This window comes from Mangifera indica, chromosome 9, assembly GCF_011075055.1.
Source record: "Mangifera indica cultivar Alphonso chromosome 9, CATAS_Mindica_2.1, whole genome shotgun sequence".
NCBI lineage: Eukaryota > Viridiplantae > Streptophyta > Magnoliopsida > Sapindales > Anacardiaceae > Mangifera > Mangifera indica.
Genome location: NC_058145.1, coordinates 12,749,200 through 12,774,407, shown reverse-complemented (window position 1 = coordinate 12,774,407; position 25,208 = coordinate 12,749,200). Strand labels below are relative to the sequence as shown.

Below are 25,208 nucleotides of genomic sequence, written 5' to 3'. Positions count from 1 at the left end.
TTTTTTTCGGTTAAAAAAAGGGATGAACACAAAGAGTTCGGTTTAATTTGAATAGAGTTAAACTCATTTCAAAATTGTTTGAGTTTAACTTAATTAATGACAGTCGAGCTCGATATAAGTTTTGAACTCGATTCAATACTGTAGTCAAACAAAAAATAACTAAAATAACATATTTTTAAAATATATTAATCAAAACAACGTTGTTTTAATCAATTAATATTAAAATTTTCTACGGTCGTAAACTTGGTGAGTCACATCCTCCTAAAGTTTGAGTTTGAAAATATTTAATTGCTCATACTTGTTTTCGAGTTTGAATAAGTTGTGCTAAAATCTAACGCTAATTCTAATTATGAGACGGGCCTTTAATCTTATAAACAATTAACAAGTATTGTTAAAAATCAAGGATTGCACAGACTCATGCATTCCCTTTCTTAGTGCAAAATTAAGCATTTATATTTTATATATCAACAGAATTCAAAGCTTGTTTTTGACCTAATAATAGAATATAATTTTTTTTTATTTATCGATAATTCAATTATGAGAGATGCAGCCACTTTCACAAAAAGTCACGGCAGAAGCCACATTTTGGAGGACATCTTTGTCGAATGGCCCATGACCATTTATCTCTTTCCAATTTTCTTTTTCACTTAAACTGTATGAAACCATCAAAAGTCACAATTATTAAACAAGCCAAATCTCAATGTATTATTTCAGTTTTTCCTCCCCTTTTTTTGTCCATCCATCAGACACACAGATCAGCTTCAAAATCATGCATCTTTCAATCGGATTGGTGATAAGGGCACAATCCTAAACGTTAAGAGACAATCATATGATAATGTTTAATCACCTGTTCATGCACGTGATTATTTCCGTACATCATTCTTTCTTCACATGAATTTTTCCAACAAAATAATATTATACAAATCTATACTAGATTCGAGTTGAGCCGGTTTGTATATAATAGAATTCGAGTTTGAGTTTAAGCTTATTGAGCTTGTGAAAGTTAGGTTCAAACTCAGTTTGAATTTAATTTGGTTCATTTCAAGTTTGAGTTTTTAACTATTTTAATATTAAAATGATATCGTTTTGTATCAAAAATTTTAATTGATAAATTTGACTAATAATTCGAGTTCGAATGAACTTGTATAAAACTAACTCGTTTTAGACTTATTTAAATCGAATTTGAACTCAAACTCAAACGAAATTGGTTTAAATCCAGCCCTAATACAAATCATGGAAAATAGAATTTATTTGGGTAGGGTTGCTCTTAATTACACACTTCCTAACCAACCAAATTCCAAAACTCCCCAATTGATGGGGGACTTCCAATTCTACCCTCACTGAAATAAAATCCAACGCTCAATAAAAGAACCCACTAGTTTTGACGGCTAAGATGACTAGAGTTACTTGGAACACGCTTTCTGTTTGAATAAAAAGACTCACATTTATTTATAAAGGTTTGAATTTGACAAAACGAGTAGATTTCATTTTTAATACGCAAGAGGGTACGAATTTAAGTTTTTTTAATAATATTTTGATATTAAAATTTTAATTTATTTATTTAATTAATTGTAAGATTAATAATTAAATTTAAAAGATTTAATTTATATAATATAATTAATTTATTTTTATGAAACTGGCCATTAAGTTCGAAATATTTAATTTATTTAATATAATTAATTCTATTTGTATAAGAGTAAATACTTTAATATATTAAAAATAGTTAGCTCTTTATTTTTGATATTGTTTGGTTAAAGTTTATTTTTTATTATTTATATTATTTTATTTGATTTATAAATAAAAAAAATAGTAATATTTTATTATAAATAGTAATATGAAAAATAATTTGAGTATAAAAAATTATCAAAATAATTTTAATTTTATTATAATTATATCTTTATTTATTATTTTTTTTAAAAATAATTTTATTTTTAATTAATATAATAAATAATATAAAAATATTTTAAAATAATTATATTTAAAAAATATTTAAATAAAATAATATATTAATAATTTTATATTATTTTCATTTAAATATAATAATTATTTATAATTATTAATTTTTATCGAATTTTATGGACCGTAATCAATTTCAAGGAAATATTACCACTATTTCAAGTGGGTTTACTGTTAGGGAATCTATCTTGTCCGAAAAATATCTGACAGCTGCCCGAAACTGGACGGTCAGGTCCCTTGCTCTTCGGGCAGTTCCAAACTCCAATACGATGCATAACCTTTTATAAGAGCCAAGGATTACTAAAATTAAATGAGAGACTTGTACGCTCCGGTAGCTAATTTAGAGAGAGGCGGGGAGAGCTCCACTGCTACCTCTGGTAAAAGGTGGCGCTTCACCAAGAACCTATGGCGGTGAAGTGCACACCTTCCGAAGATTAAATTGAAGAGAGAAATATAAGAGGGCAAACGATAAACAGAGAAACATGGGTCAAGGACTGAGTTGTGCAACGAGTAAAGAACATGAACTCTTCACTGCTGTTCAGTATGGTGATATAGATATGGTTAGTGATTTGTTAGAGAAAGACCCTAATCTCATACATCATACCACCCTTTATGATCGCCACTCCATTCTTCATGTTGCTGCTGCTAATGGCCAGATCGAGGTTGCTTTTCGTTTCAATTTTTTTTATTTTTTAAACCTAAAATTTGGTTTAGTTTTTTTATAGGTGGGTTTTTGTTGTTTTGTTTTATTTACAGATTTTAGACTTCGCCTTGAATCGATCTGTGAAGCCTGATGTGTTGAATCGTTACAAGCAGGTAACCATTTTTTGTTCTTGTTTTTTGTACGTCTCTTTGAATGTGGCTTCTCTGTTCTATTTCAGATAGATTGATCTTTCTGAGTATGCTTTAATTTAGACTCCGCTTATGTTGGCTGCAATTCACGGGAAGATATGCTGTGTGAAAAGGCTTCTTACAGCTGGAGCTAATGTATAACAAAGTTCCAAATTTAGATTATTTTTGTCGTTTGTTATTCTTTTTTGAGCATGGAGTTAAAAATAATGTGGAAATTTTTCAGATATTGATGTTTGATTCCATCTTTGGAAGAACCTGCTTGCACTATGCTGCTTATTATGGCCATGCTGATTGCCTTCAAGCCATTCTCGATGCTGCTGAATCTAGCCCTATTGCTGTATCTTGGTGGGTTTTCGTTTATATATATGATAGTACTATGCATCTTTATTTGATATTTATATTTGTTTAGGTTATAATAATTTTATTACTTGGAATTGGTTTTTAGGGGATATGCAAGGTTTGTGAACATTAGAGATGGCAGGGGAGCGACTCCGTTGCACCTGGCATCAGGCCAAAAACGGCCTGACTCTGTGCATATTCTGCTAAACCGTGGTGCTCTTGTTTGTGCTTCAACCGGTAGATATGGGTAATAATTGTTATTAAGTATTTTTGGTTTTTGTTAATTGTTGGTGTTAAATTTGTTCTGTGGCTTGATAGATTGCTGATTGCAGTTTTCCGGGAAGCACTCCTCTTCATTTGGCAGCTAGAGGGGGATCTATTGATTGCATACGTGCATTGCTGGCATGGGGAGCAGATCGCGTTCAAAGAGATGCATCTGGGTAAAAATTAATTCTTTTCTTGATTTGTGACTTTTTTTCTTTCAGATGTATTGTGAAAATTGAATTACATAATATATTCAGTTTTCAAATCTGCACTTGTAAACAAGGCTGTAGCACTAAAGTTAGGCTATTGACATCGTATAGAAATTTTAAATTGCAGTACTTTATAAAACCCTTAATCAATGATTTATCACTTGCCTCCTTCAATTTTCACTCTTCGTGAAAATTTCTTTTCTTGATTTTGTTCATAAATACAAAAAGTCTCAACTAGTTGTCTTTTCTCCGACTGATTTTACCAAAGATTTGCAAAAAACAGTGATGTTGTATTATGATCTTATTTGTGTAGGAGGATACCTTATGTAGTAGCGACGAAACATAAACATGGAGAGTGTGCTGCCTTGTTGGATCCTGCATCAGCAGAGCCTCTTGTATGGCCATCGCCATTAAAATTCATCAGTGAGCTTGATAGGGAGGCAAAGGCTCTACTAGAACAGGCCTTATTGGAGGCAAACAAGGTGAGAGAGAAGAATATCTTCAGGGATACTGGGTACTCACTTCCTTCCCCTTCACATTCTGAAGCTGGGACAGATGACAATACTTCTGAGGTAATTTATTTTAAAGGAAAAAAATTGATTGCTATATATCACTTATAATTCGAGTGAACTGTGAAAATTTTAATTGTAGATAGTAAGTGTTGAACTGATTGTAAAATTCTCTGAACTCATGCTGAAAGTTTTAAGTTTGGGAAATTCTCTGCTGATGTTTTTCAAGCATCCAAATTATTCATTAGTTAGCTTATAGGTTTATTTTCTGCCCATTTACTTGGAGCCATTTCTTTTACAATGTGTGTGAAGTGTATATTTGAACTTCTATGGATTTCTGCGGAACATAGTATTGATTTTTTCACGTATAATGCAGGCCAGTGATACTGAGTTATGCTGCATATGCTTCGAGCAAGTATGTACTATTGAAGTTGAAGATTGTGGCCACCAGATGTGTGCACAATGCACACTAGCCCTTTGCTGCCACAACAAGCCAAACCCTACAACTGCTTGCTTAACACCTCCGGTCTGCCCCTTCTGCCGAAGCTCCATTGCCCGTTTGGTGGTTGCAAAAATCAAGGATCAGGATAATGCTGATCGCGACAGCAGTGACATTGGCTCACCAAAGCTAAGAAAGTCTAAGAGGTCTTGCAACTTCAGCGAGGGAAGCAGTAGCTTCAAAGGGTTAACCGCAGTTGGTTCGATTGGTAAGATGGGTGGCCGAGGCTCCGGTAGAATTGCCGCTGATAATGAGTGGGTTGATAAGCCTTGAATATTCAAAGCATTTGGTGATCAAATATTCCATTTGGTGATCAAGAACCCCCCTTATTTGTAATCAGAAAAAAGGGAAAAGGGAAATGACAATAACCGAAAAAAGGAAGCCCATTTTTCTACTGGCCCCAGTTGGTAAATATTGATAGCTGTCATTTACTATGTAGATTTGGGAAGTAAGCCAAGAAATTGAGTTGCAAGTTTGGGTTGGTAAGTTTGATAATGGTTGCTTGGGACATATTGTTGTAATCTTGAGAATGTATTATTATATTCACTTTTAAAGTAACGAATATAAATTGCTGTGTTGGGGTTTAGGTTTAGACCCCACCAAGATTTAATCATTCGGGAATATTATTTTTTATTGGGCAAAGGATTATTTCAGATAAGTTTTAAAAATAAGTCAAAATTTTAAACATTTATTTATAGGTTAATTTTTGTAAAATTTTTTAGTTGTAAATAAAAGTAAAATTATTATTTTATTTTTTATATTTTGAAAAGTGATATTTTAATTCGGTTTTTTAGTTTTAAAAAAATGATATTTTACAATCATAAACCTTTAGGGTTTCTTCTCTCACAAAAGTGACATTGATGGCCACTATTCTCCTCCCTTTCTTCTTTATCACCATCAATGATGGATGGTGGTGGCGTGACGGCGTGATGAATAGAAGCATCGATTTGATGAATTTAGCTTCTCTAGCATTGGCCTGATGAAGCAACATTGGTTTCATTTTTAGTTGATTCAGTTTCAGATAAAGATAAATCGCACAACAAACACTTTTGTCTAGAGTTTATTTGATGAAAAAATGCGAATTTAAGGGAGGAGGGAGAGCTTTTTTGTCTCTGATTATCATGTTGATAATTTTTCATCAATCATAAGACGTCGTTGATGGTGGCAAAGAGAGAGAAAGAGAATGATGATCATTGTTACTGTTGTCGTTAGAAAGAAAACATAAAAATTTTTGAGATAAAATACTATTTTTTTAAAATTGAAAGATTAGATTAAAATATTACTTTTTAAAATCTAAAAAAAAACTATATATTTTTAATATAAAAAATAAAATAAAATGTTACCTTCATAATTGGAGGGGTTAATCATGAATAAATATTTTTAGGTTTTAAATTATCACAAAAACATTTTTTTTAAAATTAAGTTAAAATTGGAGTGAAAAATATTCCCTTGGCATTTTTCTTTTGTCATTATTTTCAGTAGTTACTTACAGGTATATTATCCAAAAATATAATATTGAGGTTGGCACGTGGCCATGTCTCTATTGATTAAAAAATAATATTGAGGCAAGCCAGGATACGTGCATCTGTTAAGGCCTGATGAAGATGAAGGACAAGCTGTTGACACGCGGAGTTTGTGAAACGAAGGGCTGAGAAAGCGCAGCGCACCTAACTTGATTAGGTAGGCGGGGCCCATTTACCCATATTGGCCTTTTTGTTTCTGATAAAATTATTTTGTTGGAAAACAGTAACAATTATATGTACCACCAACCGCGCTGTTTTGTATTGTAGCCTGTAGATGAATTCTGTCATGGCCGGCCAATGCCCATCTCTCATGTTCACTAGTTCATTGGTTCTGATTCTCACATTTCCCCAAGTGGGTCCATCCCATTGGACGATGTAGATTGCACATCAGATATTTCCATTAGTAAAATATAATGTGGATGTAAGTATTTGATTAAGATAAAGTTTTTTATTACTTAAAAAAAAAATAATGAAAGAATTCAATTGTGACAAAATTCATATGCCATATACCTAAAATTATTTTAATTGATTGAGTAATCTCCTCTTTTGTTTTAATCCCACCACTTCTAGATCAATTTATATTAAATTAAAGATAGAATAATATCAAATCATATAATAATATATATAAGTGTATATTTATTTATATATTTAAAATAAATACATTATTTGATCAATAAAATTATATGTATCTATCTTAAGTATAAATAGATACACATTTAATATATATCATTATATAATTAAATAATTTAGAATTAAAAATAAAATAATATTCAATTATATAATAAATTTTTAAATATATATTTATTTATATATTTAAAATAAATATATATAATATTATTATGCTGTAATATGCTAATTAATGGGAGACATATACTGGGGGAGAATATTTTGAGAAAGAATCACTTTCATTTCATGGGGATCTTAAATTAGGAGGAAGTTTAAAAGTCATTTTCTAATTTTCCGCGTATCACTCCGAATCAAAACAGTTGAGAGAATTCACATCAAAAGTGAAATCGTGTGGCCTATTTACATTATAACCACAAAGCAAGAGCCGCCACTCCCAAGTTGACAACCTTTTTTCTAGAGGTTTGAATCAGGAGTTGCAATACCTTTTTCAATTCGCACGCAGTCGGATTATATATATTCATGATAATAGCATAAGCATCCGATGCTACATGATTAATGGAGGGTTTTGCAATACCTTTTTTTAAAACTAATATTCTCGCCATGAGAATCTAGTATATAACCGACCAAATTCTATCCTATTTACCATACAAAGATTGTCCCCAATCTTTGAAATAAATATTAAGTGGTCGTTTGATTTATGTGTAATAAAAATTATTTTAATAATTTATTTTTTATTATTGATATTATATTATTTATTTTATCAGTAATAAAATATTATAATAATATTTTATTACTAATGATAATATGATAGGTAATAAAAATTTAATTTTATTATAATTATATTTTTATTTATTATTTTTTTTAATAAAAATAACCGTATTTTTAATTGATATAATAAGTAATATAAAAAATATTTCAGAATAATTATAGTTAAAGGTATTTAAGTAAAATAATTTATTAATATTATTTTATTATCTCTAACTAAACTTAATAATTATTTATATGTACCAAATTTTATCATATATAATAATTATTTATACCAAATAATTTGTAAAGTAATCTATTTTTAAAATAATTTTTAATTTTGATAATAAAACGTTTTCTAAACCAAACACCCTACACTCATGGGTACTTGATAACTAACATCTCTCACTCACTTATCATGCACAACGTTATCAAAACTTTTCTCATATTTTCTTATGAGATAATTCACATAAGTTCGATAGGTCATGTGACGGCGGAGAACATTTACATGTGGGATCTCTATGTTACAACCTCAACATTGAGACATAAGCCCACAAAGATCAAATAAAATGTCTTGGAATGCCCCAAATCAATCAAATCACATAATTTCAAGTATCCCTCACAAAGAGCGATAGTTAACTTTCGGATTTAACAATACATACACAGTCATATTACATACCTTTTAATGCAACTTGTGTGGTCGATAGTGAATAGAAAGCCTCGATGCATTAAATGATTTTTCCTTCATCTCCGTGTCATTTCACTAAGAGCCAACCATTTTCCTAACAATGTCTTGGAAGGCCAAATCACTTTTGACCAAAGGCAACGTATCAAAAGTAGTAGGGTATTCATTCATCTATTCATGACATAATCAAAGTTCAAAAGTAGAGGTATACGTAGTTAAGTTACCGTAAGAAAATAAGTTTTTATCAATTAGGTAAATAATTATTAAAAATTTAAATTTAGTTATAAATTATATTTAGTGTTTATTAAAAATTAGTTATATAATAATTATAAAATCACTATCGAGGAAAAGATTCAACAATTAATTTAAAATTGTTGTTGAAACTTGCTTTTAGCAACTAATATATACTTGAAATGTATTATCATTCAATCACATGATAATACACATAAGTATATACTCATTTATGTATTCAAAGTGGATACATATAGTCTTTGTTTTTCATATTTATTTTACATGTTTATATTATGTTCTACAAAACTATAATTCAATTAATTTTATTAAATAATATATATTTAGAAGTGAATAATTTTAATAGATTTAAACTGAACTAAATCGTATTTTTTTATTTTGGTTTGAAAAAACTCTTAAATCATATCAAATCGAACCATGCACAACCCTTGTTATAAACAACAATAATTTGATCCAATATAAGACCGAATGGACTCACACAATGAAGAAGCAACCCTTTCAAATAATAATAATGTGAAATTTCTCTTATCATTGAACATGTTTAACTTCACATGTGCACTTAATTCACTCATCTTTGCCTTGTTTTGATACAAATTTGTAGTGACTTTTTTTTCTTTTTTGCCCTAAAAAGTTGTTTGAATTGAATGCAATTTAGATAGAGAAAACTATGACAAAAATCAACCACAAAAACACACATAGAATTTACATGGTTCAATAATATGTCTATGTCCACAAAATAGCTCTTAATTTTACTAAATTAAAGAAAATCTTATATCGTAAACTAGTGTTTGAACTTCACATAACGCAAACTAGGGTTTCTCTTTTATATAAAATGACTTATTGCAACCGCACTAGACTTCTTCAAATCCTATAACTTTAAGTGAATAGTTTTTTTAACATGAGTCACATTATAACGTAATGTCAATAAACTATAGAGATAAATCAAATATCTATATGAATAAAGTTAAAGAAACGCAAGGGCCAATTTAACATAGAAACTCAATTTCTCTCTTTTAAAACCCATATTTGAAGAGAAAATTTGTTACTAGAACATAAAGTTCAATCACATGTAACAGATTAAAAAATAAATTCGAGCTAGCCATACTTTAATGGTAGAGTTGTCAAACATGCATGAAAACAACATAGAAATTCCATTCTTTCTCCTCTTAACTTCTGAACTATGCCATGGACTTGATAGAGGAGGCGCATTGCTACTGTTAACAACTAGACCTAGCAATTGGGTAGATACAGGTCATTTCAATATAAGTACAATTAAGACAGATGTGAATTAAAAACAAATCAAATTATGTGAAAAAAAATATGAAGACTCATATCCAATGATGTAGATACGACTAGACCCATAAGTTATCTGTATAATTAAAGTTTTATTATTTTTAAATTTGTAGATAAAAAAATGCATTGGTTTCTTGTGAAATGCAATAAGATATAGGAAAATTAAAAATTTTACCCTTTTTTTTAACCGTGTATACATATATAGCATCCATTTCAAAGCCGAAACAAAAATACTACAACGGTATTTTATTTTCCTAAAATACTCCTGTTGATGTAACTCTTGCATGTAGAAAGAGAAAATCTTTTTCTTTAACCTTCCAATGAGAAAAAAATTTCTGCAGCATGGGAAAAATACTTCTTCAACAGAGAACACATATGATTGAACAATAAAACCCGTAAGAAAGTCATTATAAAGCTCATATGTTATGTTTTTTCTTCATAAATAATTGAAAATCAAATAATATATGGTTGATTCATGTGAAATTTAATTTTGTTGTGATTTCATATTGTTAGATTGTTTAATGTTGTTATTTTATGTTTTTTTTATTGTTTCAAGTTGTTATAATGTTGTTTAATATTGTATTGATAATTAAAAAATACAAAAATTATGATATGAAAATTTTTCAAACGAAAAACAGGTTGACACCGTCAACCCAAACTAAAATTAAATAAAGCCAAAATAAATATAAATATATATATTCTTTTATATAAAAATTAAATAAATTCAAAATAAAAATTTTATATAAATAAAAAATAAAGGGGTTGGAGATACGAGAACCCCTTAATTGTTTTTTATACAAAGGGGTTGGCGCTAGGAAAGGGGTTGGCGGGGTTGGCAATTTACATTAAGGGGTTGGCGCCAACCCCTTCAACCCCCTTAAGCAAATTTTAGGTCAACCCTCAAATTTGTGCCATCAACTCCCTCTCAAAATAACCTTTCTAATCAAAATCAGTTTCTTGAGTTTACAATTTTTGTACTTAATCTAATAAATTTAAACTTAACAATTTTAAATTTATTTAATTTTATCTAACACATATACATAAATCTTATTTCAAATATTGATACTAAATATCTATACATATTCTGTTTCTATAGTGCATTAAAAAAAGTAATACTATAAACTTTGTTTTAATTTTTCAAAGTTGAAGATAAGGACAATTTAAACATCCTATCATATAAAATGGTAAAAATATTTAGAGTATAAAAAGTATAATATAAATATATACATGAACCCAAATAAGAGAAAAATTTTCAATTTTCCTAAGATATATAAGTTAATATTAAAGAATTTGATTATGAAATTGATAAATTTTTAAGTCAGTTCCATTTTGGGAGAAAGATAAGCAGAGCAGAAGGTTGAAGAAGAGAGAAAGAGTGATAAGTTTTCCTTTAAATAAAGATGAATGAAGCGTGATAGATGGTCGGCGCTTAGATATGAGAGAAAGTGTAATTTTTTTTTTTTTTTAAAGTGTAATTAGTGCACATAAATGGATAAGGATAAGATTTCCTTAATTTCACAAAAAAAAAAAATTCCCACAGATAGATAGATAGATACCCACGGATGATCTGCCTAATTTGTCCGATCTATTAACAACGATCGAGATTCCATGACAGGCTGCGCCAGTGTAAGGCAAGCTCATCAGGACCATAAACGTGGTTAGGACTCTGCGGGCTCCTTCAACGTCCATCACCATTACCAGTTCTTCTCTCCACTGCAAGAAAAGTGACCAAGTGATGCAGGATTATTGCTATTAATATTTTCAGCATCACTGCGGACTCTGATTTTCTCCCTCTTATTGATCTTTTAGAGAGATTCCCTGTCCAGCATTTCACTGTAATACAGATATTTTATTATATCCTTTATCTATACTTGTGATATTAAAATTTTTTAATTAAAATTAATATAAATTCGGGTAAAAAAAAAATCTTCAATAAAATTTTGAGATAAAATATTATTTAGTTTGAAGTTTAAATTTTTTTTTAAACAAATTTAACATATATATGAAAAAATATATTTTTTAGTTCAATTTAAAAGATAAAAATCTATCACTTCATATAACCCGGGTCGAAAATAGACACTTGACCAAAAACAAGTACACAAAACAAAAATAATAAAACCCTAGCTTTCAGTTCTTAAAACTGACCTGTGTGTATGTAAATCTGAATTAAGATGAATGAGGGGAGGAAGTTGGAGAGCCCGTGATCAGAGTGTTGCATGATCTTAAAAATCACCCGCTTCTAACTAACCCAATTCTGGCATTTAGAGGCTGCAAACCCAGGGGCCATCCCTCTTCCTACAATCAAATCAGTTAAAAAATATCAAGATCGAATAAAAGGAAATGTACTGTGAAAAGAAACGAGAAACAGCACGACAAAGAAAAGGTAGACCCAGCAGCAGAGAAATTATAGGAAAAAATCAAAGACCGCAGGTGGAAGAATCCAAATAAAAACAAGAGAGAAAACAAACCAATACCTGTTGAGTTGAGCCATTTATTTGCCAAGTACGTAATGAAAAGTCCAATGAAGTGACATCAGGTACTTGAAATGTTGGAGCAAATGACTAAATGACCGGCATTTGCTTTGATGTTTCGTTTTCCTCTCTCTCTCTCTCTCTCTCTCTCTCTCTCTTTCTCTCTCCCTCCGTGAAAGCTGAAATCTTTGATGGAGCAAAAGACTTATTCCCAACCACCCGAGTTGGTGAACCCTAAACTCCTGTGTATTAATTTTTAAAAACTTAAGCATTTATCATTTTAATATTTATTATTAAAATTTATAATAAATAAAAATTAAAGATAAATATATTATTTAATTAAAAATATTAAAAAATAAAAATTTATCAGATTCCACTTTTTAATTTAAAAATTTAACACTTTTCTATTACTAAAAATTAAAAAAGTGAGTATTTTTTTTTTCATCACCACTTTTTGACAAATTTAACTGTCTCTGATTAAGACAAGTTTCTTTTTTACAGCTTTTCATGATGATGAAGTGGGAAAAGACTATCCAAGAGTGCAAGCAATAGAATAAAATAGAAAACACTTTTATGCTTTAGTGGATTGCAGTGACAAGCCATCACATGCCAAGACAAAACCTATATTGAAATTAGAATAATAGGCATAAGAAATATGAAAATTAATAATATTTAAAGTTCAATACTTGAGAAATTAACTAAAAATGGATGTTCTAAGGAACGAGTATAATTAAAATCAAAATGGGTTTTTCATGTCAAAATCAAGGATTAAAACTTGAATAGGTATTCCAATTTTGGAATGAACCGTTCCAAAGCGGAAAGTATTGAGAATTCTAAAACAATTTCGTGAAACAATCTTATTCTTGAATTGTTCATACGGAATGGACATTCCAAAACTATGCAAGATATAGAACGAGTGTTCACAAATTCTATAGGCATACAAATCAAGCACTCCATTCATAGAACAGGTGTTCTGTGAATTTTGTAGAATTTTTTCAATATTCAAGAAATTAAACATAATTAAGTGTCATATTTTTGGTATTTTAACGTATTTTGTGATACAATCAATTATATTTCAACAATTAAACAATTATTTTAATAATTTATTTGAATTTAAAATTATTTTAAAAAATTAAAAATTGTGTCCATTATAAGTGAAATATTATATTTAATTATATGATAATATATTATTTGTAAGATATAAGAGCTGACATCAAAACCCTAAGATGGATCAACCAACTTGATGGCCCAAAGGATTCTAAATCCGGGCTGTTGTTTCCTTGTTACAAATTCATCATATTTCATGGACTGAAGCTTCTTGATCCATTTATTTTTAGCCCATGAAACTGGCTAGATTGATTTAGCCTTTCCTCTTTGCACATAGCCCAAGAGAGGCACAAGTTTGGGCCAATTTTTGTCCAACGAACCAACTCTCGTCACTTGAGCTTAGTTTCGGTTGGTCCAAGTCTACCTCTCATGCCGAGGTGCTTGGACCTTGGTGGAATTATTGGTTGATTCTAAGATCAATGGCTGTAATCCAATCATACAGGGCATACATATATTATATGGTTTATTTTATGATTAACCAATTTCCCGCATTTAGCGAATTTGACACTAGGCGTTCCTAAATTAGCAATGAGATGCGAGCACAATATCCCATCCAAAGTATCCTTTAACCTCAAGTTCTCATATTTTAATTTTGAAAATCTCATTTACCCACTTATATATAGTTAAAATTAACGTAACCTTAACCCTAAAAATTTTATCTTTTTTTTCCTTCCTAAACTTTAAAAACTAAAAGTTTTCTTTTAACCAAAGTTTTAAAAAATGATAGTTTCCCTTTAGGGTTTAGTTTCCAAATCTTCGGTTTCATCTCCGACGTTATTACTAGCAACCTCTCCCCCCCAAAGCTTTTTCACTTTCCGATGGTCTTTCTCCATTCAGTTGGACGTTTGATTGAAGTCCAACAAAGGGTGGGAGACGAAGAGCTTCATCGAGAAGACAAAGCTCTTCATCTGGGAAGACGATCATCTTTTCAATGAAGCTCTTTGTCTCTCACACTTTGTTGGATGTCGATCGGGCATCAAACTGAGTGGAGAGAGACCGTCGGAGGGAGAGGTTGTCGGCAATAATGCCGATGATGACGTTAGAAATCTGGAAACTAAACACTAGGGGAAACTGTCATTTTTTAAAATTTGGGTTAGAGGAAAACTTTTAATTTTTAAAGTTTAGGAGGGAAAAAGAAATCATATTTTAGTTTTTTTTTAATATTACAGATAAAATAACAATTTTACCCTTATAACCGTTTATTTTAACCAGTCATGGATAGATATTTGAGATTTTCAAAGTTAAAGGAGGAAAACTTGAGAAAACAACATACTTTGAGAGGGTGAATAAGTCCTTTGGCCTTAATGAAACTTTTCTTATGTTATAGGAATGACGAAAAATTCAGTCTTGTGAAAAAACACTTTTCTCCTCTCTGGTCTAGACTAAGTATAGTTTACATTTACTATACCATTCAAAAATGCACTTTTTCCCCTTCAATTGTCTACAAAGTCATCAAAACACACTTTTTTTCTTTTTTATCAAAACACAAACATAAAATTTCCTTCATTTTCTCAACAACCAAAGAGAATTAAAAACTAGGGGAGAAAAAGAAACATATATGTTATTGATGAGATAATAGTCTTCGTCATTGGAGAATAAATTGTCGTTTGCTATTCATCATCATTGAAGTAAAAGATGAAGAAGCGAAGAGAGAGAAGAAAAAGAGAAAGGGTCAAAAAAGGAATGAAAAAAAGAAAAAAGGGAAATAAATTTTAATTTAGGATAAATCAAAATTTTATGTTTCATTATTGTCCTCGTCTCTACTACTATCGAAAAATATCTTTTTCGTTTAAAATAAGATTAGTTTAATACTCAGCTTTAAAGGGTTGAATTCCTTTTCCTATAGTAATTTACTTGTAAATTTATCTCCACGTTTTGATCCCTAAATTTGGAAGTAGCAAATTCGGTAATAGAAGTCACAATGAAGTCCATAACCACTGGATCTTTCTACCTCAGAATTACACCTCCTTACCACCCGACAGAAGTGATATTTAGGACAACATCCTTTTGCAGGCTTCAATAATTCAGATGTCATCTTTTGCCATAAAAATAAAAGCATCCAGGCCGTCTTGTAAGTGTAGACTGCAAACACCAGAAGTACTTTGAATTTTAACGCCACCAGTGCCGGCTGTAGGGAGAAGCTTTTTTGAAGTTAGAGACATCATCAATTAATTTAATTACCATTGTGATAATTTCTGTCATATGAATTATTAAGGAATATCCCTCAACCCACGTCAATGCAACCCATTTTATTTTTTATCTAATTAATTTCTTTTACAGTTCGAAGTCGATGCGCAATCAAGATTTTAATTTGATCATGAGTAATTACAGAAAAGAAAATTACTTTCTTCACAGCTGAACATTGGTGAACGATCGGTCGGCGATGAACATCAGTTAGCGTGAGTTTCTTGTTTAGGTTTCTTAATCTTTTTACCAAGATCTGCTCGAATTGCTGGGGGAAACAAAGCTTCAGTCTCATTTGAAAGATCATCAAAAATTCTTCGTGGATGAGTCAATTTTCTCTTCGGCAATGGACGTGATTTCAGTTTTCTTGGTGCAGGTGGACACTGGAGGATCACTGGGATTTTGTGGTCCAAAGAAGTTGGAGTCTTGAAACCTTCTTCTTCTTGTTCTTCTTCAACCTTGAATTCTCCAAAAGAAGGCAGTTGTATCTTCAAAGAAGAAGCAAAACCCTTAAATTTACCTGCTTTATCTTTCTCCTCTTTTGCTTCATCTTTTCCATGTAAATCAACCACTCTTTTCTCTTCACAAAGCTCGGAATCTTGCAAAGTTGACATATTGTTGTGACAGTCGTGATCTTGATGAAGCCCTCCAGAATTGGAAACGCCCATAATTGAAAAAAGACTTGAATTTCGAGTACATGTAGAGAAACGATTAAAAAGACATGAATTGGGCCAAAGATGACACCAAAACAAAACGACAACAAGAATAATATATAGACTGAAAAGTCTAGGAGAAAAAAGAAGAGAAAAGAAAATGGTTTCCTAAGATGTATAGAATCATCACATCACCTTCTTTTTGGTTTGTTTAGTGTAGCAGTGGTCTATATCATTTCATTCCTCTCTCAACAATTCTTTGGACTGTAGCTCTCAAGCCACTACTCCTGGTGAGAATTGAGAGTGAAAGAAGGTTGGAGAAAGGAAGAGGCTTTTGAGACCCACTTCGGTGAAGGATCCAATGCAATGCACCATATATTCAGATACACACCTTCTCTTTCTCTAGTTTCTTTCTTGCTTTATAAAGAGTCAGAGAGAAGTGAGTTCTCTTTCGCTAAATCTGCGTTAAGCAATGATTTTTTTAATTTCTTGGAATTTTGATAAATCTATGTACGTGGTTTAGTACAGAGAAACCGTCTGATCTTAACATGAATGTCATCTTAATTAATTTTAATTATTTATACTAATTCGAATCATACAGCTTGTGTATAGTTCTTGCGATATCTTGGCACTGGCATTCGTGTGGTTTGGTTTTCAATTTTAACCCATAAGAGACTTGAATTGACACAATAATTATAAACAAAATCAAAGGGAAATAACAACCCACAAAAAACAAAGGAATTTATCTTGGTTTGGTAATATGTCTTCTCTTATATAATGAAATCCAAAATATAATTTTACCCTAACTAAGATTCTTTAGTCTCCCTAATGATATGAGTGTTCCAGAGAGTGGAATGTTTATTGTAAACTTTCCAACTTTCTTGTTCTACTTGAAACAAGTTTGTTCTCCTTGATATATTTGGAATGATCTTGTTCCTTTTTGGAACAACCTTGTTTTTTCTTGAAATGATTATAACAATTTTAGAACAGACAATGTAAAATCTCTATAATGATTATTTCACTCTCCACAACACTTGAAATGACTATTTTATACTTGGAACGACTTTATTCTTCTACTTTATTGTTTAGATAGTATGTTTACTTTTGATGGAACGTTCATTCCATCCATTGGATAATTTAAGTTGATGCATTTTCAAATATGAACTACATTTATTTAACAATCTTTATCGTGATGAATATTCACACCCTTAGAAGACCTGTTCAACCTTGAAAATATGCACCTTGACTTAAAGCTTTAACCTTTAGTACTTAACATGTAATAACTTGGAGCAAGTCCAAACAATGTTCCAACTTCAAAACAATAGCACCTTTGTCCACATGTATGTTGCATTATCTTTTGTGTGCCTTCACCAACATAATCTCACATGAAGAAATTAATCTCAAACCTTATGATACCTCACAATTATATGTTTGATTCTTGCCTAGTATATTTGATTCTTTGATAGTTTTATAACACTTTGACTATCACAATATAAACTAAGAGCATGTTGATCAAATCCAATGTTTGACATCAACCATTTTAACCATAATGTTTCATTCGCTACCTTTGTTATTACCATGTATTCAACCTTGGTGGTAGATAACGCTATTACATTACACAAAATAAAAATCCAACTAATTGAACCATTTGCCAATGTAAAAAATATAGCCTATAGTAGACAACCTACCTATCATCCATATCCCTAGTATAATTTGAATCAACATAATTAATTGTAAAAATTGAAGAATCAAACTATGCAAAAATGAATCCCATAATATGTTGTACCTCTGAAGTATCGGAGTATCTATTAACTACTTGTCAATGTTCATTTGCTGAATTATCCAGAAATTTGCTAACTATACGAATTGCATGTGTTAAATCTGGCTTGATATAAACCATTGGACATAACAAACATCCAACTTGCACTCACATACAAAACCTTTGACATAAACTACATCTCATGATTTCTACCTAGACACTAACAACTAGACAACTTAAAATTATTAGCCAACAAAATATTGACTTACTTATCTTTTTCCATACAAATCTTTTAATAATTTCCCATTATAGTTTTTCTGTTAAGAGTCATACCTTTTTGTTTTCTTATCCCTATTAATCTTTATACCGAGAATTTTCTTGTAACATCTCAGTTTTTCATATCAATTTTTTTACTTAAGAAAGACTTAAAATGACAAAGCTCATTCATATTTCTAACAAATGTCATCGTATCGTCAATATAAATAAGTAAATAAATGTAAGAACCATACTCAAAAACCTTAAAGTACAGATAACATTTCTCCTAAGTGAGACAATCCTGAATTGAATCTTATTCTATTTCCCACATATGCAATACTCATAGAAACCTGATTGACTCTAGTTAATTCCTTCTAAACAACTTCCTTTTGTGAAGTTAATACAAACCATTCTCATTGATATGTCTTAGAAGCATATACTGTGGTCTAGTAGTATCTTGGCTAGATTTTGAAGAAGGGTCTCAATCCACTTCTCTTTCTTAACTGTCTACCCCTTCTAAAATCTTTTGGACCCTACTATTTGGAGCTGCTCAAAATTTAAGCAATATCTTATCTAATTGCCCTGTTGATATTTTCAGAGTAAAAATGTATATACCCTCAATATATCTTCTTATTTCTCAACTGAAATCCACATCAAATTTTAAAAAAGTGAAAAATAATAAAAAAAAAAAACTACAAGAAAAAACCAATCCCACACACTCATAAATATACTGAACTAATGTATGTATGTGTATATTTATCATATTTGAATGATTGAATATTCAAATAATTTACCTGATTTGATTTGATGAAATTATGTTCCTTGTGATATAAAAAAATAGTTATTTTAATGCGGAAATTAGAATATGAATCATGTGAACCTTGAACTATCAATTGCATGTATATAGAAGTAGCCTTTGTTAGAAATAGATAATAATGGAACTAATTAGAAAACTATCATAAAGATTGTCACATTGATTAGAAATGAATGAAATATTTTATCAATATGATTAAGCTAGGCATCATCCTACTGAAAGATTTTCCACCATATACATTATAATAAGAATGTGCATTTTGCATTAAATAAAAAAGTAGGTAAATGTAATTTACTCTTATGAAAAACTAGGTTAAATATCTTATTTACCTTTTTTATATATATCAGACAAAGTAGGTAAATTCTAGCTATGGTATTTTGTTTGAAATGGTTTATATATATATATATATATATATATATATATATATATAAGATAGGGTTCAAAAATCCAAAAAAAAAGTGACACAAAAAATTAAAAGATCTTTTGCAACCCTGCTAGTGGATCTCAATGAAATGTCAATTCATTAGAAGAATCTAAAACAAATTTGAGCATACAATTAACAGTTTTATTTGCTTTTCGAAATATATATACAAACTTTATTGTCAATTCTCATGATATATATTATTGATGTTGTTGAGGAGTTTAACGAAAGGACTTCTACCCTGATTGTAGAATGCATCAAATGGAGCTTTATTTGCTTCTCGAAATATATGCACAAATCTCATTGTCAATTCCCATGACACATATTATTGAAGTTGTTGAAGAGTTCAATGAGAAGAACTCTATTATGAGATATATATATATTCGAAATAATGCATGGGGGACCCGATTGGATTGCTTGGATTTCATTACATTATATAAGGGCCTGCAAATTAAGAAAGGATCCCACTATGCTCCTTTGTTTATCAATCAAATTTACCCTCGCACAGCCACAAAGACAGTTGGAATTAAATGTATATACATAATTTGTTGTCAATGATTATATCAACTGGAATGATGTAAAGGAAAACAGACCAAAAGAACAAATTCTGGCTTTTAAATTAATAAAATAAAGTTGAAGAGTGTGTACTGTCTACTATGAATACTGAAAATATATACTAATTTAATTATGAAATTAAAGAGTGATTAACCAGCGAAGATGGGGATTAATAGTAATAATGCTAATGCTTAAGTTAATGATTTTGTTTCCCACTTAGTATCATCATGTGCCCATCTCGTACAATCATCTCCCCTCCCTTCTGCTTATACATCTTTATTCTCCCTTTCCTTCTTAGTTCCTGCTAATTAATTTATTTTTTTCAGAAAGTAAAGTGGGTTTTCCTAGGAGTGTGTTTACAGTTCATTATATAGTGTTTATGCTTGTACATAATAAATGAAATAGTGATAACATGTGTTTAAAGTAAAGTGTTTCTGCAAAAAGACTGCTAATTCCTTTTGCAGAATGAATTGCCAAGCTTTTTGCAGAAAGCATAACTACTTTCCTTTGAGAGGTAGTACTTGTTTAATTCCAAAAGGCATTTCTTGAAGAAGCAAGGAACATGCTTCTCTAATTTCACTATTTAATAAGATATATTGTACTACTGTCAGATATATAATTTTCCATACCATGCGAATGTAAGAGATCTTCTGTTATTATTTGCCCCATTATGTTCACGTTAATAATATATCTAAAATGCTAGCGTGTTTGAACTTTCAAGTTCAATCCCCATCGATTCTGGGCCAGATGGGACATTGGGGTTACAGTACCCTTACATCAATGGATTTCATTCAACAAACTTAAATTGTAAATCTTTAAAGCCCATGAAAAGTTCTCGGCTTGTCTGTCAGTCACTTTTTGTCCATTTTTGACACAGCCATGGGCTGCCGGGGTACAGCCCGCAAAATTGCAGTACACAACAGGGCTGTGGGCTATAAACAAACCGTGCTCAGGGTCTTGAGGTTAGGCCAATAGATTAATTTGACATCATTTATTAAATTATAAAAAATTGAAAACTACAAAAAAGGCGTATATAATTTTACGGGTCAGATTGCGAAGGCCCGCAGGTCTTGACATGTTAACTAGTTAGATTGGCCTCCTGGGTTTGCTAATTAATGAGTTTAAACACAACCCAACTCTTAAGTACAGTGGGTTATACCAAAGTTAATCTAATATTATTTATTATTATATTTATTTTAGAGTTATGAATGAATCTTTATTGTATTGTAGAGTAACCTTGAATTAGACATGTCAAGGGTTAGGCTAGCCTCGATGCATGACTCAATCCTCTTTTTTGGCACGCCTGCAAATTTGTCAATTGTGTCAAAAGCTTTAAGGTAAGACTTAGGGTTGACTTGACATGACTTATTAAAAATATTAAAATATTATAAATAATTAAAAATAATTAAAAATTAAAATATTATAATTTAATGATCAACTTACAAAACACATTAGTCAACGTACGAAAACATGATCTTTAGGCTGTGCAATGGGCCCTTCAATTCTAGCTAGTTGGCCCAACCTGTTATGTCTACCAACTAACAACTTGATCTTTAAATATGACAGATCACACCAAAATCGGTTCAATCAGATTCATTGTCATGTCTGCCTTGAATATTAGTTTGTATCATTTTAACGTGGAATGGCTTTATTTTATGCAGTTGTCTCTTGGATGTAATCATTTAAACAAAAATGTATAATTATTTATTTCATGCACATTAATAATAGTAAAAATTATAGGACAAAGTAAAAGGGGCAAAATCGTACTTTCATTTTCCATTTGAAAAAAGCTTCAAAACCTGCTGTCCTGCTGTATTCACGGGAACACCAGATCACAACTACACGCGTCAGCATGCACTTGAACCTAGAGCATAAAAAACTTCCAACGGCCAGGATTATATTATGGAAATCCAAGTTGACATAAAGCGATTTTCATTTAAGTTGCCGTGGAGTTTCATTTGAGGGTAGTTTCAATTTCATTACCTTTTTTGAAACCGAGGGCGCGCTGCTGAGATCTGACCCTCCTCTTTCTTTGATCTTCGTTTTTAAGGTAAAAAATATTCCACATTGTTCCCCTTTGCCCTTATTATCTGTTTGGCTGTAAAGAAAAATTGAGAAATCAAAAGAAATTAAAAGATTCAGGAATTTTATTCATTTCTTCTTATGGATCTGAATTTGTCTATCGGTTTTTTATTACTGATGTGATAATTTATTTGTTTGTTCTGGATTTTGTGTTTTTGTTAATCCGATATTGATGACATTGTTAAATGATGAACAAATTTATTATCGAATTTATAGGATTTAGGTTTACCTTCATTCATTTAATCTTTTTTACCTATATTGTATGATTTTTGTGCTAGGATTTGATCTAGAAGCTTCATGCTTAGGCTTTTTAATCCTTTGTATATGTTATTTGTTGTGTAGTTTATGTATTGGGATAGAACTGATGAGAAAGCGATAGTGATTTTGGTTACTTTGAAATCATTTCTTTACAAAGTCTGAAGATTTTAAGAGTGAATCGTTTTATTTAATTTTTTTACTGAATAATATGTTCCTTTATGTTGTAATTTTTTTCCTGGTTGTTTTATGATTTTAAAATGCCAAATTTGAAGAATTACAAGATCCGTTCTTTTATGAAATTATGTTAGCTTTGCAAGCATTGGCAGTGCATTTGAAGTGTTTGTTTCTAGTCAGTCACATTACTTTTAAATTTTGTGGATTTGATATTATGTTGTTAAAGAGACTGGAACTTTTCCCACAATTTTGTCTTTTAGGACATATTCAAAATCTTTTTCATGGACATCTAAGCCATTGCTTTCTATTTTCTCCTTGGTTTGATCCTACTAACTCATCTTGTAATTTTGTGCTGATGACTTGTTCAGCTAGTTATAGAAGATGGCAGATGCTGAGGATATTCAGCCACTTGTCTGTGATAATGGCACAGGAATGGTTAAGGTATTAATTCAGGATGCTTCATTTTTCAATATTCTCAATCAAAATTGGCTTTGTAGGCTCCTTGTGATTGCTTTTTGTGATATCTCTAGAATTTCTGATTGTTTATTCATGGTTCTTCTGATGCATTGTCTAATTTTTTCAGGCTGGATTTGCTGGTGATGATGCTCCAAGGGCAGTGTTTCCAAGCATTGTCGGCCGCCCACGTCACACTGGGGTGATGGTTGGCATGGGCCAAAAAGATGCATATGTTGGGGATGAGGCACAGTCTAAGCGTGGTATTTTAACTCTGAAATACCCTATTGAGCATGGTATTGTAAACAACTGGGATGATATGGAGAAGATATGGCATCACACCTTCTACAATGAACTTCGTGTGGCCCCTGAAGAACACCCAGTTCTACTCACAGAAGCACCTCTCAATCCAAAGGCTAATCGTGAGAAGATGACCCAGATCATGTTTGAGACTTTCAATACTCCTGCTATGTATGTTGCCATCCAGGCTGTTCTCTCTCTTTATGCCAGTGGTCGTACAACTGGTAAGCAGTTTGACTATTTCACCATCTTCTGTATATAGCCTTGTTTGTGCTCATTTAAATATACTTGAATGGATTCCAAAAGTTGTTTATCCATCTGTTTGAAGATATTTTTTTAATGTATGGAGGAATTCAGCATGCAAATTGTTTAGATTGAAAATAACTTGCCTATGGGGGTAGCAGGTGCCACTTGCATTGTGTGATGGGTAAGGAAGAACTATTAATAGGACTATCTTGAATGAGTCACACATTCAAGTCACCTTTTATACTCTTAACAAAAACTACCATTTCCAGAATGGACCTTTTGAAGCATTCATATTAATAATTTTCAATCTTTGTTACTTAGTCAGTCTAGCATGTACTTTAGATGCTTTCATTCACTAATTGTTATTTTTATCCCAAATAATTATGCAGGTATTGTTCTGGACTCTGGAGATGGTGTTAGCCACACTGTCCCCATTTATGAGGGCTATGCTCTTCCTCATGCCATCCTCCGTCTTGACCTGGCAGGTCGTGACCTTACTGATGCCCTGATGAAAATCTTGACAGAGCGTGGTTATTCCTTTACCACCACAGCTGAGCGTGAAATCGTTAGGGATATGAAGGAGAAGCTGGCATACATTGCCCTTGACTATGAACAAGAGCTGGAGACTGCCAAGACCAGCTCTACAGTCGAGAAGAGCTATGAATTGCCTGATGGGCAAGTGATCACCATTGGTGCTGAGCGTTTCCGCTGTCCTGAAGTCCTTTTCCAGCCATCTATGATTGGAATGGAAGCCGCAGGCATTCATGAAACCACATACAACTCCATTATGAAGTGTGATGTCGATATTAGGAAGGATTTGTATGGAAACATTGTTCTCAGCGGTGGTTCAACCATGTTCCCCGGCATTGCTGATAGGATGAGCAAGGAAATCACTGCTTTGGCACCAAGCAGCATGAAAATTAAAGTGGTGGCTCCACCTGAGAGAAAGTACAGTGTCTGGATTGGAGGCTCCATTTTAGCATCTCTCAGCACTTTCCAGCAGGTATGTATTTATGATGGTGATGATCATCCATGTTTTATAAGTGTTAGCTATGCACACTGCATGTTATGCTTTGACAAATACATTTCAGGTGCAATCAGTTATACATTTATGGAATATTGTCATTTTTTCAATCTTGTTTATGGTATTTCCCTGTTAAAAATGAAAATCTTGGCAAATAGCTCCATTTGTTTTAAAGAAACTACTTTGAAGTTCATGGTTTGGTTAGGTACATTCTTTTCTGTGTCATCATTGGATATTTTATGCTTAAGTTATCAATCTCCCAAGAAAATACAACATGAACTAGATAGGATTTTGCTGTAGTAATTATTTTTGCCGTTTAATTGGGGAAGTAATTATCTGTGTTTGAAATGCAGATGTGGATTGCAAAGGCAGAGTACGATGAGTCTGGTCCATCTATAGTGCACAGGAAATGCTTCTAATTCTATGGGTCAAAGAGATGAAAAAGAGAATTTGTTTCGTCAGAGTAATTGCAGCTTTTGCATGTTATTACTGTACCTTTGTCTCTTGAATTTCATGTTTTGTATTGCTGAAAGGGTGACTGAGAGAAGGAGGGGTTATTGCGGAGAGTTCTAAATTCTTTTATTATTATTATTATTATAATTATTACTATTATTGTTAATTAGCAGTTGTTGAACGGTTCTCGTTCAATGCTAATTTTGAAATTGTCTACATTTATTATTGATCTGGGCTTTAATTGCTTCTA

General features: G+C 31.3%; 3 protein-coding genes and 1 long non-coding RNA gene across 5 annotated transcripts; 2 read left to right on the top strand and 2 right to left on the bottom strand.

Moving 5' to 3' along the window:
- Window positions 1-2,259: 2,259 nt before the first annotated feature.
- LOC123226161 (putative E3 ubiquitin-protein ligase XBAT31) lies at window positions 2,260-5,241 on the top strand. 2 transcript variants are annotated; one of them, XM_044650665.1, is made up of 8 exons: window positions 2,260-2,618; window positions 2,713-2,772; window positions 2,872-2,943; window positions 3,032-3,153; window positions 3,254-3,394; window positions 3,480-3,587; window positions 3,934-4,192; window positions 4,506-5,241. In XM_044650665.1, exons 1-8 carry the CDS (start codon window positions 2,439-2,441, stop codon window positions 4,899-4,901), a joined length of 1,338 nt encoding a protein of 445 aa, XP_044506600.1. In that variant the 5' UTR covers window positions 2,260-2,438; the 3' UTR covers window positions 4,902-5,241. The 2 variants fall into 2 exon arrangements, with proteins under 2 accessions (XP_044506600.1, XP_044506601.1); XM_044650666.1 differs by lacking the exon at window positions 2,872-2,943 and having other exon boundaries at window positions 2,270-2,618.
- A 5,944-nt stretch (window positions 5,242-11,185) lies between these two features.
- LOC123226520 lies at window positions 11,186-12,370 on the bottom strand. The gene is made up of 3 exons (XR_006504339.1): window positions 12,224-12,370; window positions 11,895-12,044; window positions 11,186-11,582 (listed from the first exon to the last, which is right to left on the bottom strand). It is a non-coding gene; the product is annotated as an uncharacterized LOC123226520 (long non-coding RNA).
- Window positions 12,371-15,618: 3,248 nt separating this feature from the next.
- On the bottom strand, window positions 15,619-16,537 carry LOC123226545 (cyclin-dependent protein kinase inhibitor SMR3-like). The gene has a single exon (XM_044651074.1). The coding sequence runs from the start codon at window positions 16,177-16,179 to the stop codon at window positions 15,718-15,720; it is 462 nt and encodes a 153-aa protein (XP_044507009.1). The 5' UTR covers window positions 16,180-16,537; the 3' UTR covers window positions 15,619-15,717.
- Window positions 16,538-21,867: 5,330 nt separating this feature from the next.
- Window positions 21,868-25,208, top strand: LOC123226395 (actin-like). The gene is made up of 5 exons (XM_044650907.1): window positions 21,868-22,018; window positions 22,851-22,923; window positions 23,066-23,459; window positions 23,871-24,484; window positions 24,859-25,208. The coding sequence occupies exons 2-5, from the start codon at window positions 22,864-22,866 to the stop codon at window positions 24,922-24,924; spliced, it is 1,134 nt and encodes a 377-aa protein (XP_044506842.1). The 5' UTR covers window positions 21,868-22,018; window positions 22,851-22,863; the 3' UTR covers window positions 24,925-25,208.

Coding starts and splice junctions, on each gene's coding strand:
- LOC123226395 (XM_044650907.1), top strand. CDS start 22,864: ATGGCAGATGCTGAGGATATTCAGCCACTTGTCTGTGATAATGGCACA. Junction 22,924..23,065: donor ATGGCACAGGAATGGTTAAG/GTATTAATTCAG, acceptor TAATTTTTTCAG/GCTGGATTTGCTGGTGATGA. Junction 24,485..24,858: donor CTCTCAGCACTTTCCAGCAG/GTATGTATTTAT, acceptor TTTGAAATGCAG/ATGTGGATTGCAAAGGCAGA.
- LOC123226545 (XM_044651074.1), bottom strand. CDS start 16,179: ATGGGCGTTTCCAATTCTGGAGGGCTTCATCAAGATCACGACTGTCAC.
- LOC123226161 (XM_044650665.1), top strand. CDS start 2,439: ATGGGTCAAGGACTGAGTTGTGCAACGAGTAAAGAACATGAACTCTTC. Junction 2,619..2,712: donor CTGCTAATGGCCAGATCGAG/GTTGCTTTTCGT, acceptor TTTTATTTACAG/ATTTTAGACTTCGCCTTGAA. Junction 3,588..3,933: donor GTTCAAAGAGATGCATCTGG/GTAAAAATTAAT, acceptor TTATTTGTGTAG/GAGGATACCTTATGTAGTAG.